The sequence below is a fragment of the Peromyscus californicus genome, unplaced genomic scaffold, assembly GCF_007827085.1.
Source record: "Peromyscus californicus insignis strain IS unplaced genomic scaffold, ASM782708v3 Scaffold_8__1_contigs__length_139910024, whole genome shotgun sequence".
Lineage (NCBI taxonomy): Eukaryota > Metazoa > Chordata > Mammalia > Rodentia > Cricetidae > Peromyscus > Peromyscus californicus.
The window spans coordinates 36720752-36734486 of NW_026294606.1; the positions used below are offsets into that span (position 1 = coordinate 36720752).

The 13735-nt window shown below is 36.0% G+C and overlaps 1 protein-coding gene across 1 annotated transcript; it reads left to right on the top strand.

The window, feature by feature from the left end:
- Positions 1-844: 844 nt before the first annotated feature.
- LOC128104674 (prolactin-3D4-like) lies at positions 845-7770 on the top strand. Its single transcript, XM_052729642.1, has 5 exons — positions 845-872; positions 2005-2162; positions 3547-3654; positions 5688-5867; positions 7573-7770. Exons 1-5 carry the CDS (start codon positions 845-847, stop codon positions 7768-7770), a joined length of 672 nt encoding a protein of 223 aa, XP_052585602.1.
- Positions 7771-13735: the final 5965 nt, after the last annotated feature.

Consider the following 13735-nt stretch of genomic DNA (forward strand, 5'->3'; position numbering starts at 1 on the left):
CTTAGAATACCTTTCATGGTGATCCTGGTCACTATGTAGCAATTTCAGAATAATGCCTAAAATTGCTATAATTCAGTGACATCATACAGCCATCAGCAACATTGATAGAGTGTAGTAAGTAGGAAAATCATGGCACAGCACTTGCCATTGCAACCAAAAATTATCGGCTATGTTCTATGTCTCAAGACACATAAAGGAATCAATATTTTATATTTTAAGACAGCAAAAATAAGGTGCCTACAAATGTCATGATCTGCATTTATAAGTAGACTTTTCATCAATGGGCATGAAGTTCTTGTCAAAACGCCTTCTAAACATTTGTGTTTAGACCTGTTGATTACTGGAACTATTACTGAGTTTATTGAGATAAATATTTTACAGTGTTAATGGTTGACTTATGTGGAGATAGGGTAGATTATGGAAACCATTTATCATCACCAGAAACACTAGGGAACATTGCAGAAGACATGACAGACATATAAGACATTTAACTAGGGAAAAATATTGGGAAAGTCTTCTCCTGCTTACCTGAAAATAAGTAACCAATGAACAGAGGTGGCTTTTCTGATTTGGAGAATGACTTGCATTCTATAGACCATCTGGGGAAAATGCAGTGTGACAAATATTGACATATAACTGTGGTAAATGTAAAGAGGATGTTAACAAACCCTGAGGGAAGAATGTCACAGATTTATAGACACTGATTCAATCTGGCCCCCAGCACTGTCTGGCTTTGGGTATAATCTGGTGGTATATATGGGAGGTGGAAAGTTGACTGAAGGCAGCACTCAAGTGAAGCAGCTTTCCCAAGTTGAAGTTCATACTGTGGTGGATCATCTCCAAGATGCTGCTTGCTTTGACTTTACCAAATGGTAAGTAGCCATTCACTGGGTACCTCTTAGAGTCTATGTAATCTTTAGTGTATATTACATCAAGATTGTTTGTAGAGTAGATTTTCCTTGATGTGATCTGCTATGTATTTTAAAGGGGCCTAATATTTGATTATGCTTAACCTAGAGACAAGTCAGCACACAGCTGAAAGACCTCTCATATTCTACTTGCTTGATTAAATTTGAGCTCAGATTTTTTAAATACAAACTTCCTTGTGTTGCAGACACAGGCAATTCTCAGAATTATATTGTGTTGCCTTTATGAACAGGAGTGTAAAATGGGACATCATTACTGATTCTTAAGAGTCATCAGTTTTATAATCTCTTCCATTTCAAAAGTCACAATCTAGATTAAAAAAAATTCAACTCAGCTGCATGGTGGTGGTGCACACCTTTAATCCCAGCACTGAGAAGGCAGAGCCAGGCAGATCTCTATGAGTTCAGGGCCAGACTGGTCTACAGAGCAAGGTCCAGGAGAGGCACCAAAGCTACGCAAAGAAACCCTGTTTCAAAATAATAATAATAATAATAATAATAATAATAATAATAATAATACACCTCAACGTGTTCAATTTATATCATAAGAAATTAGTGTATATTGAGAAAATGAGAATAAATAAGTGGTAAACTGCATCAAGCACAGAAATAGGAAGTTATAACTAATTTGTGTACCCAGCTTGGATATCTGCTGACATAAATTAACCTGAATAAACTATCAAATCACCTCATTCTTAAGTGAGATATACAAGGAAAATGAATTAGTTACAATAATAATGTATTTAATAAAATGAAAGACAACATAAATTCTCTAGAATTTCAGATGTGTGCAGATAATGATTTGAAGACTCTGGTTCATGTTAAATCAAACTCCATGTGTTTGCAAATTTGAAAGGCTCTTTTGGAGCAAATGCAAACTGTGAATAGTCTCCCACATGTCAAACTTTTCCTGGAAAAGTTTAGTTATCTCTGTATTTTACCAGTTGAAAAGGTGAATGCTCTAGTAAGGTATATCAACCCAAATCACATATCAGAGGGCCCTCAGAACACATTCCCAGCTTGTTTAACTGTTGTAACCTGATTTGTGTAGATCACCTCATTGCCATTTCTCTGACAGCAGGGGTATGTATGTTGCTGATGGTGTCAAATCTGCTCCTTTGGGAGCATGTGGCCTCCAAACCCACTGGCTCTGTGTCCACTGAAGACCTGTATTATCGAGTGGTTGATCAGTCTCATGCCACATATTTTCTGGCTGCAGATTTATTCCATGAATTTGTAAGTAATGTCCTTGCCTCTGGATTCTTTTCTAAAAGTACCTTCACATAGCTAATCACTGATAAAATTGGAAAGAGTCATGTATCCAATTCTAAATAATTCAATTTATAGGTAATAGAAAGAATCATAGAGCAAAATGTATAAAGGGCAAAATATGAAGTTTCATAAAATCTCAAAATTGTAAAGAATTCAAAGATATTTCAAATTTTCCATTACTAACTTTAACAATAACAATGTTGAATTTCTTCACTGGAATTTTTGGTTTTGTGGTCCTACACCCTGGGTTTGGCCTTAATGAGCATTCCTGACTTACTGATCTGAAGATAACTAGTGCAGGGGAACTGAAGTTAGTTGGGTGGGTGGAGAGAAATAAACCTAAGGAAATTGAAATCATGTAAACAGTGAAAAACATAATAAAAGAAAATAGCTACAGCTAAATTTGTAAATGCAAACAATCCCAGCTTATCATTTTCAGCAATGGGTGTCTTAGTGAAATTGAAGGGCTACTTTAAATTCCCTCTCCTTTAGGGAGATAACTCATCTATCAGGGCCTGTCAGTGAGGAAGCAACAAAACAAATGTCCATTGAAAATTGAGCATTTGGATTACATATCTCTATATTTATAGGGAATATACATTCCCATTGTTATTTTCTCATACTAGTTTTGTCATACCCCTTATTCTTCTTTCCTTATCTTCTAACTGCACAACATTTCTAAGATTGTTTAACTCTTTTAAATTCTTTGATAGTTAGAATTTGTATTTTCTTTCAAAATGTCTTATGCAAGTACATCCTTCATATCATTAGTATAGAAACTTTAAATATTTATGTGAATCTTACTTCACTCATTGCTAAATATTTCTTTAAAATGTAACTAGAATTGAATGGTTAATTTCTGATTGTAACAACATTTGTGACTCCTACATTTATCATGAACTTATTATTTTATTGAAACTTGGTGATACTTGAGATCCAAGTTAAAAATGATCAGTTCTTATTTTAAAAAATCAGTTTGTGCCAATGAAAAATAATTATTTTAAATATGGATATATAGTAAAAATTCTATGACACTCAGCCTAGAAAAACTGATACTTAAACATGTAAGTAATTACAAGTTTGGGTGCATCTTAGTGCTTTCTTTCCAAACAATAACATTAGCAAGTACAATACAAGGGAGAAGAAAAAAGAGGAAGAGATTGAGAATATTGTAGATCAAGTAGATTGCATATGAAAGGGAAATAAAAGGTAGGCAGATGGTGTTTCCATCATTGTGCTGTTTCAATTTTTGTTCCTAAATATCAAAAATGTAGGGTTAATCAAACATAGCATTTGTTTCTACTCAATTCTAAATCCTCAGTAAACTAAATCATTTAATTTCTTCCAGGACATGAAATATTTCAATGTCAGTTGGATCAAGTACAGGACACTCAGCCTATGCCACACTGCTTCCATCCACACTCCAGAGTCTCGAGAGGAAGCCCATGAAACAAAAGTAGGTTTCCTCCCTGTTTTTTATGAAACAAGTTGTGCTATACAAAGGTAACTGTGCTCTGTGTAATTACTAAGCCAACAAGAGGTGTGGAAATTTCTGATTCAATAGATCAAAAAAGATGTGACTCTCAGAGAACAATCACATCATACAGATGATAACATTAGCACTAACTAAAATGCCTGCCAAATCATATTGTCCCAGAATTTTAGTTGTCTCATAGAAATCTATTTTTACCAACACCTTCTGCTTTTCCTAAGGAACTTTTGATCTGAACTGGACACTCATTTTTAATATATAAATATACATATAGTGTAAGTGCAAATCCCTTTGTTTTTATGGTATATAGCACTAAAGGATTCTCCTCTGGGATCACATTACTAAACTAAGTCATGTGCCCATTCTTCTTATTTTTCTAAACTCTCCTGGAACTATTTCTGTTCCATCCTAATTTATACAGTCTTCCCTGACTGATCTGCCTTTGCCTACCTACATCTTAACTGTACAAAAGACTCTTCTCTATACTATATCACATTCCTCTGGGTGACTTCTGTTTTGAAGACATCTACAGAACTCTAAAGATTTACTGTATATGCGTTATGATCTCTTCACTCTGGCTACTTGTCATAAACATCAGTTTTATTTATATAAATTATATATGTATGTATATATATATATATATAGCTATTTCACAGACTATTTCTGCAGTCATTCATGTGTTATCAAGACAAATAACTCATTTACAAGATATTCTCATGAATAAAGTGTGTTTATAATAAAGAAAATAAACAGAACAAAACATTTGTAGAAATTGCTTTTCTACACAACTTGAACAGCACACTGTTGACACTGAAATATTTAATGTTGAAAAATAGCCTCTGATATTAGTACTTTTGAGAAGAAAATGAACTGTGGCTCCAAACAGTATGCAGAAGTCATTTCCCATGCACATCGAGTAAGAATTGACACTAAACTTCTTTCATGTCATGTCGTCATTCTTACTCCTTTTGTCTAATACTGCTAGCAATAAGTTGGTTATCACCATTGGTGCCTCCATTTCATTTATTTTTTTGGTTTTTTTTTTTTTTTTGGTTTTTCGAGACAGGGTTTCTCTGTGCAGCTTTGCGCCTTTCCTGGGACTCACTTGGTAGCCCAGGCTGGCCTCGAACTCACAGAGATCCGCCTGGCTCTGCCTCCCAAGTGCTGGGATTAAAGGCGTGCGCCACCACCGCCCGGCTTCCATTTCATTTATAAAGTTTTTATTTAGATTATAGTTGAATTGCTCTCTACTCTTTAGTTTCATAGCCTGTAAGAGTACTTACAAACATCATATTAAACAGCTAAGGAATTTATTTTTGTATGACTCTGTCCTTGTATTAACAGTTATCAGGTCAAAATTCCATTCTGATTTCTACCAATGCCTAGAATGCTTTAAAATATTTTTTCTTCTGTACAAGTCAATATAAAACTCCTCTAGAATCAAGGGCAGTTGGAATCATGCAGATACAAGGAAAATAGGATTTGATTTTGATAAGTATTTTGCCTGAAGTCACCTGTTTTAATATTCTACCATAGTAAAAAATTCTCAAGTAAGTATATGAGAGACCAATTTGATTCAGTAGTATAGAAATGATTTGAAGCTTTAACTCCTGACATTGTTGGCATCTATGTAATATGTGTCATATTTTGGACACCTCCTGAGCCCTGTAAACCTAATTTTCCCATAGGCAGGGTAAGCAATCCAAGAGAACAGTTCAAACAAGTAGGACAAATGGTAGAATGTAAATGAAAAACAAAATATGATCATTTTGAACAGTCAAAATTATTAAGACCCAATTTGTTTTATTTAGCAAAGTAGAATTCAGTAGCTGAAATTTTATTTTTAGGTAATATTTATATATTTTGAAGTCATTAACATATATTACTACTAATAAAAATACACTGTAGTTTGCCTCCCTTGTGAAAAATCCACAAGTATCTATGTACACAGCTGTATGTCACTCAGTTTAAGGTGATGTCCAATGATGTTTTCCTAGACTGAAGACCTTCTAAAAGCAATGATCAATATTTCCCATGCCTGGGAAGAACCGCTGAAACACCTGATTTCTGCAGTGCCCACTCTCAAGGAGGCTTCTGATAAAATGCTTAAAAGAGCCAATGCTGTGAGGAACAGAACCCGTGTGCTTCAGGAAGGAATGAAGGTCATACTTAGCAGGGTAAGCTGTTTCAACATGAGGCTTTGGTCATTCTATTTATAAAGTTTGTGAATAATGTAATTCAAAAAGAATTTTGAGATTCTCAAATACACGGTCACTTAATAAGCCCTTAGGACAGTGATCTGTAGAAAATAGTTTTGTGCCTCATAGTCCTTTCAACAGTAGCTTTCCTGGATGGGGTAGACACTACAGCCTAATGTGCAGTTGATCATATAACAGTCACTGCCTGGATTGCCTGCACAAAATACGCTAAGTGAAATATACTGCTCATGTTCAAGGATTAAATAGAGTATGTAGAATGGATTTATCTGAAAGGAAGGAAAGGATCGGGACACTCTACCAGAACTAATATGGTATGAAGGACACATCAGGGAAAGTACTGAGAACATGTAAAATTCCCCAAAGTGAAAGTACTGATACTAGTATTTTCATTGATTTTACTTAACTCCATATATGCATCCAAATAGTACCTCCTGTCCACTTGTGTATGGATCCATCTCATCTGAGATCAGTGGCATGGCAGAAAATACATATGCCTGTCTCCAAATTATGTTTTAGTGTTTAATGCATTTACCCCAATTTCCAGGATTTCTCATTATAAATTTATAGTCATCTGTGTTTTACCAAAATTATTTAAAAATTTATAAGGAATGTGCACTGGTAGATGTCTCATGTCTGTAATTTCCTTCCTTCCATGTGTGAGGACCTGAGTCCAGTTCCAGGATTTGTGTCAAATGGGTGATGTGGTGTCTTCCCTTTGTAGCCATTAGAATATTGTTGTGCTAGAAACCTCATCCAACTACTGAGGGATCTGGATGCAGAGATCCATGACTAGGCCCCGGGTGGATCTCTGGGAGTCCAATTAGCGAGAATGAGGAGGGTTTATATGAGCGAGAATTGTTGAGACCAAGGTTGGATAAAGCACAGGGACAAATAGCCAAATGAATGGAAACACATGAACTATGAACCAATGGCTGAGGGGTCCCCACTGGGTCAGGCCCTCTGAATGGGTGAGACAGTTGATTGGCTTGATCTGTTTGGGAGGCATCCAGGCAGTGGGACCAGATCTTGTGCTCATTGCATGAGTTGGCTGTATGAAACCTGGGGCCTATGCAGAATTGTTTGGCTCGGCCTGGGAGGAGGGGACTAGACCCACCTGGACTGAGTCTACCAGGTTGTCCTCAGTCTGTGGGGAAGGCTTTGCCCTGGAGGAGATGGGAATGGGGGGGGGGGGGGGTTGGGGGGAAGGTGAGGGGGACGGGAGGGGGGAGAACAAGGGAATCCATGGCTGATATGTAGAACTGAATTGTATCGCAAAATAAATTAATAAAAAAAAAAAAAAGAAAAAAAAAAAAGAAGAATGACACAGACTTAAGGAACTCTACCATGAGTTCCAGATAAAAGTAAGAACAGCTTTCTCAAAAATCAAAGTAGATTTCACTAGAAGAACTTCACCCAAAATTGATCACTGACATCCAAATCATGTCTCTTACACATACACACACACACACACACACACACACACACACACACACACACACACAGAGAGAGAGAGAGAAAGAGAGAGAGGTAGAGAGAAACAGAGAGAGAGAGAGAGAGAGAGAGAGAGAGAGAGAGAGAGAGAGAGAGAGAGAGAGAGAGAGAGAGAGAGAAACAGAACTCATGAGGGGATAGTGTGAATAATACCTGTCCATTTGATGTTTAGAGCCAGAAGAAAGTTGAAAAAGATCCCTACCCTGCCTGGTCTGGACTGGCAGACTTGCAGTCATCTGATGAAGACACTCGCCTTTTTGCCTTTTATAACCTGGTCCGCTGCCTGAGAAGGGATACTCATAAGATCGACGCTTACTTTAAGTTGCTGAGGTGCCGAGAGGTCTTTAAAAATGAGTGTTTTAATGAATGAGTGCTGACTGCATAACCCTGTAATGTCCTGCTGACATGAGCCTTGTTGAAACAGAACTGTAGTGCTTTTGTTTCTTCTCAGTGCATGCCTGGCTATAATGGATTTCTCTTAAACAATAAAATCTAATTCTTTAGAAAGAACAGATTTAATGTGAAATTCTAAGTGTCTTTTATTTCATTTAATATAATATGGATCAATATAGTGGCTGATGTATTCAGTCAAAATAAATCAGAATTTCAGTGGTTAATGAAAATGAGAATATGAAAGTAGAGTTTCAAGATGCTGATGGTTTAGAGCTGGACACCTGAAAGCATGATGGAACATTGACAAATAGGAAGATATCACATCTAACAATTCTTCTTGAATATTCTATGATATAACTATTCTGATTTTGGACAAAACTCTTAGGTACTCACATATACATCACTTTAGAGAAGTAGTAAATAATTATAAATCATGTTTCTTCTAAATGGGTACTAATAATCTCCTATGATATTATGATACACACATTACTCTTGGGTAATCACAGGAAAAGCCTGGATTTTATAGAGGATTCATAATTTCAGCAGGAAGATTCATAGCTGTATGGTAAAGGACCATGCATGTCAATGTAGGTATTGAAGGCAATTTAGAGCCCGAAAGAAATACTTTAGATGTGGAAAATAAAATAAAATTAATCCAGTTTTGGGGTTTGTGAACCTGTGAAGTTGGTAGACAAGGACTGAATCCAGGCAAAATTTGAGATATCATGAAGTTGTTACTCAAAAAAGTCAATGTAAGAAAGTCAGCTTGGCTAAACGGAAAGAAACAGGATAGTAGGAACATCACTTGTCACAACTCTAGGATAAAAGAAGCAGAATATTAAAAGAGACAACGAAGCTGAAGACTAGAATAACTGAGTGATGGAAAATCCAGAAGAAGACAGTGAGATAAATAAAGCTTGGTGTAAATATTCATGAACTTTCTTTTCCTGTAGTTTATTATTCTATTTGCCAGAAATTACCAAAAATATTCTTAGGTTAGTAAATAATAAACCAACATACTCACAAAGTTTTATTATGGCTCAGTATAGCAGAGTCTTCAATGATAGGGTTGAATCATCATGTTCTAGAGGGGAACCCAGAGCAATGGCAATAACCTGTATTGTTTGATAGTCTATAAGGCCTCTCATTGGCAAACAATTTTGATAGAAGTGACCCATTCCTAAAAGAGGTCTTTTACTTGTTAGCTTGTGGTGTCTAATATGGATATTGTTGTCCCACTGTAGGATAATTCCATTGAGCTTTTTAATATATATGCATATTCTTATATTTTAGGAAACTTCTATATTAAGATTTTTTCACATTACTTTTTCTGAAAGTCTTTAGTGTTATTTATCACTACCTGTATTTCTTTTTCTGCCCTATAAGCCCTCACATCGTTTAACATTTCTTATTCCATTATTTCCTTAACCTATCATATACCTGCATTTTAACTTCTCTCCCTTGAAAGAAACCACTCCCAGATGTCGATGGACTATTACTAATTTTTGGACATATGTGCGTATTTAAAATTGTCTTGTAGCAGTTTCTTCTGAGGTTAAAAGCTTGTATCTTGCAAGGAAGCCCAATGAAACATGGGATATTTACAGGGAAGTAAAAGAAAGGAATGTTCAAGGGGAGGTAAACTTTCTGTCTCACAGAGAAGCATATTATTACAGGAATTATACAACTCAATTAGCATCAGATTGTACAGTAGCTTCATGTGGGTTTTCATGGGTTTAATGTGTGTGTGTGTGTGTGTGTGTGTGTGTGTGTGTAGAATGCTTTTCAAAGTTTTCATCTGTGTTGTGGCTTTTAAATCTAGATCCAGATCTGCACATTTATTTTGAACAGTTTTTTAATGTTCAGGTATCTTGTGAAGTCACACTCTAGTCTTTTTTTTATGGTGGCGACTAGCTCTGAATCATAACTATTTGCTTCTGGTGAATTTGAGTGTTACAGGGATCTATGTATTACTTGTATCTGTGCTCCACAAACTCCCTATTTCTCGAAGTCCATCAGTGTTCAGGGTGTGAGTTAAGGCTGGATCTGTGGTATCTAATGATGATATCAAACTAAGAATAATTATGTCTAGCTCCATCCATCGTCTGTAAATTTCATTTTCATTAATTGTTGAAAGTATCCAACTGATTTAATCAGTGATTCACGTGGTAATATATTGTGTACTCCAATATATTGTGTATCCTGATAAACTTTTCTAAGAATCAGAGGACAGAGCCAGTTTCTAGATTAGATATAGAGGCCAAACAGTGGTGGCACACACCCTTAATCCTACCACTTTGGAGGCAGAGATCCATCTAAATCTCTGTGAGTTCAAGGCCACACTGGGAACAGAGTCATGCAGTGGTGGCACATGCCTTTATTCCCAACACTTGAGCTCTCATGCCTTTGCACGCAAAGCACACATGCTTTAATCCTAGGAAGTGACATGACTGGGTAGAGAGTGGTATAGAAGGTGTGAGGAGACAGAAACTAACAGCAGTTAAGCTGAGATCCATTCGGCTGAGGATTCAGAGTCTTTCAGTCTAAAGACACAAGATCAACTTAGGAGTTGGTGAGGTGAGGTTGGCTGTGGTTGTTCTGTTTCTGTGATCTTTCGCCTTTCAACCCAATGTCTGGTTTGGGTATATTTTTTAATTGTAAGATCATTTAGCAATTTGTATTACAAATTCACAACCTGTGGGTCAGGGCCCCCTTGTTGACCAAGACACTTTCATAGGAGTGGAGTATCAGATATCCTGCATATCATATATTTATATTATAATTCATAGCAGTATCAAAATTCAATCTTGAAGTACCAGCAGATATAATTATGGTTTGGGTTCACCACACCATGATAAACTGGATAAAAGTAGTATCATTGGGAAGATTGAGAACCACTGATCTAATCGAATTTTCAGTATCCATTTATCAGTTTATCAACATCGAGGCTGTTTCCATGACATGAGTAGAGTATAGAGCATCATAAAATATGGATGAGTAGGTATCACTATAGTCAGGCATAGAGTCCTTTTGCAATATACCTGAGGGTGTTATAGCTGGATTATGTGGAAGAACTAATGCTAGCATTTTTAGGGGAATCAACTTTGATTTCTATAGTGGCCGTACCAAATTGCACACCCATCAGCTCTGAATTATAGTTCCTCTTTCCTCATTCATAAGTGCATGCATTTGTTCCACAGCCTTTTAAATTTTACCTGTACTTATTTTTAAAATTTTATTTTGTATGGATGTGTATTACCCTGAATTCATGCATTTATACCACAGATCTACAAAGACTTAGGATTTAGTAACAGTCAGTGGGATCACCTTGGATGGACATCACAGACCACTGTAGGACACTACTGGGGTTAGCCATTGAGTCTGGGTCTTCTGTAAGAGCAGCAAATCCAGTTAACGTCTTAGCTGTCTTTGTAGGCATATTCATTTTTTCTTACTCTTGTCATTATTCTACTGCAACATGAAATCACAAATTTTAATTTGCCTTTTCCTGGTGTCTAGAGATGCTTAACACTAAAAAAAGCAGTCTTCCTCAGAATTTTCTGTTTACTTCCATAGCCTCCTATAGCATTACTTTTTTTGTTTACAGTTACTTAGGATGCTATCTGTTAATCCTTTGTCAGAAGGATACATGAAAAGAGATTTTTCCACATTCTGTAGGTTACATTTTCACCCAAATTGTATTCTCTTTTCTGTAGAGATTCTTTTTGCTTCATGTGGTACTTACTATTTGTCAATTTTTGGTCTAATACAGTTGGTACTATGATCTATACAAATGGGGAAGGGGTGTCTTTTATTGCCTGAACCTTCAACATTAATCTTTACGTTCTACTATGTCAGGATCGGATACCATGTTTTATGTCGAATCTTTTGGTGTATTTGGAATTGAGTTGTATTAAGTTGGACATATAAAGACCTAATCTTATTTTTCTTAATGTAGCTATTAAATTTAATGGAAGTATCAATGGTTCAAGATATTGCCTTTCTCCAATATGTGTTCTCTTTGTCAGATATCAGATGGTTGTTGAAGTTTGAGCTTTTAGTTTGTTCCTCAATTCTAATCCACTGGTCAATGAATGTGTTTTTATGTCAGTATTATGCTGATTTCATTATTATATCTCAGCACTGTAACTTGTATTTGGGATGGTGATTCTTTAAGCAGTTTTCATTGTATTGATCAGGATCTTACCTATCATTGCTTTCTGTATTTGCACATGAAATTTAATAGTATTTTTTTTACAAGAAATATGTTTGTAGTTTGATTGGAATTATGTTGATTCCTCTGATGATTTGAGTAGGATGGCTGTCTTAAAATATTTATTTTACTTATTCATGACATACTTGAGACAAAACAAATGGATTGTCAAGCTAATAGTTACTGAAAGCTTCATCATTATTGGCTATCTTGATAGTCCTAGAGCTTCATAAACATGCCACCAGAGATAAATGGAATCATACACATTGTCATTCTTGGAACCCTGTAAGATACAATAATGACCAGGTTGCTAAGACAAGCCTACTGGGGCAACAGTGGTGTAAATGTCATGGGAGTAATCAACCACTTGCTTTCTGGATTTCATCCCATCTTTTCAAGATAAAACCTATACCTAAAACAGTTATCAGGGACACAGACTGTGGTCACTCAATTTGTGGGTCTGTATGGAGAACCTAATATAATTATTGTACTGAAAGCATATTGTATTAAACCAAGTCCTGATGAGTCATTTTATACCCATCTCTTGATACATATCTCAAATGAAGCATATGATGTTTCTTTTTTAACTAGCTGGTTTAAAACACAGATGAACAACTGGTTAAGGTATAGAAAATTAATGAGTGCATAGTGTACTACCCTAAGTGGGACATCTATATCACACCTCCCTCATCCCAAACCTCAGAGATCATTAAGCATGACCAGTAGAAATGAATAGAAGAACTTGGGGTCGTGGATAACTGAAAGGAAATAGTGTTTGCTGGAATGAATATGAAATTTACAAATATGAATTATAGTGCTTTAACATCATGTGGATGACTTTCACAAAGTCAAGCTGTGAAAAATTCAAGGATGGAAAAATGAAATATGTACTAAGTCACAGCAATAGCTGTGGAAATGTAGGCAACTGATAGCTGCTGGGAGAGTTAGTTAGGTATCTTCAGTGTCCTAACAACTAGTATGTCTAACTTGCTCCCATGGATGCATGCACAATTAGTGTATATAATTAGTAATAATTGGACTGATTTCTTTTTAATGAGGACACAAAGCTAAGTGTGGTGATGTGTGTATGGGTTGGGTACATGTATCTGTGAGCAGGTGACGGGGCATGAAAATACAATACATGAAATATTTGAAAATATATTTTCCTACAATACTTTCTGATTTCAGTTTCTCCTTCCCTAAATCATCCTCTTACTTATGGACCCTTATCTCCACACTTTCTTTCTATCATTATTGCAGAATGTCATTAGAAGTCACTTTATTACTAAGTTCCTGTAGTAGACCAGTAGTATTTCGTGTTACTCTAGGTCTTGAACTTTCTTTCTTAGGTGCTTGGCTACTCAGGAAGTTTTGGGGATGCATTCCATTCCAGAGAGTGGACCTTTACTCCAAACATGCAATGGTTTATTGCTCTCAAAAGACTTATGGCCACTATTGGACTAGCACATCTTGCAGGCATGTCATAATTGTAGATATACTGTTTGTAGCTGGGTTTGGTTTACCTTTTCTCTTGGCAGCAGGCAGTGCAGTGTTTCTTCCAGTAACATGAATACTAGTCAGTAGGCATAAAGTCTCTAAATATGTACCAGCTCTACTTCTTTATTTTCAATGACTTGAGTAAGTGTTGACTAAACTAAACGATTGGGATTTATCACTAGTTTGTGAAGAACAACCAAATAGCATTTCCAGGAGCTTTGATTGTTTTGGG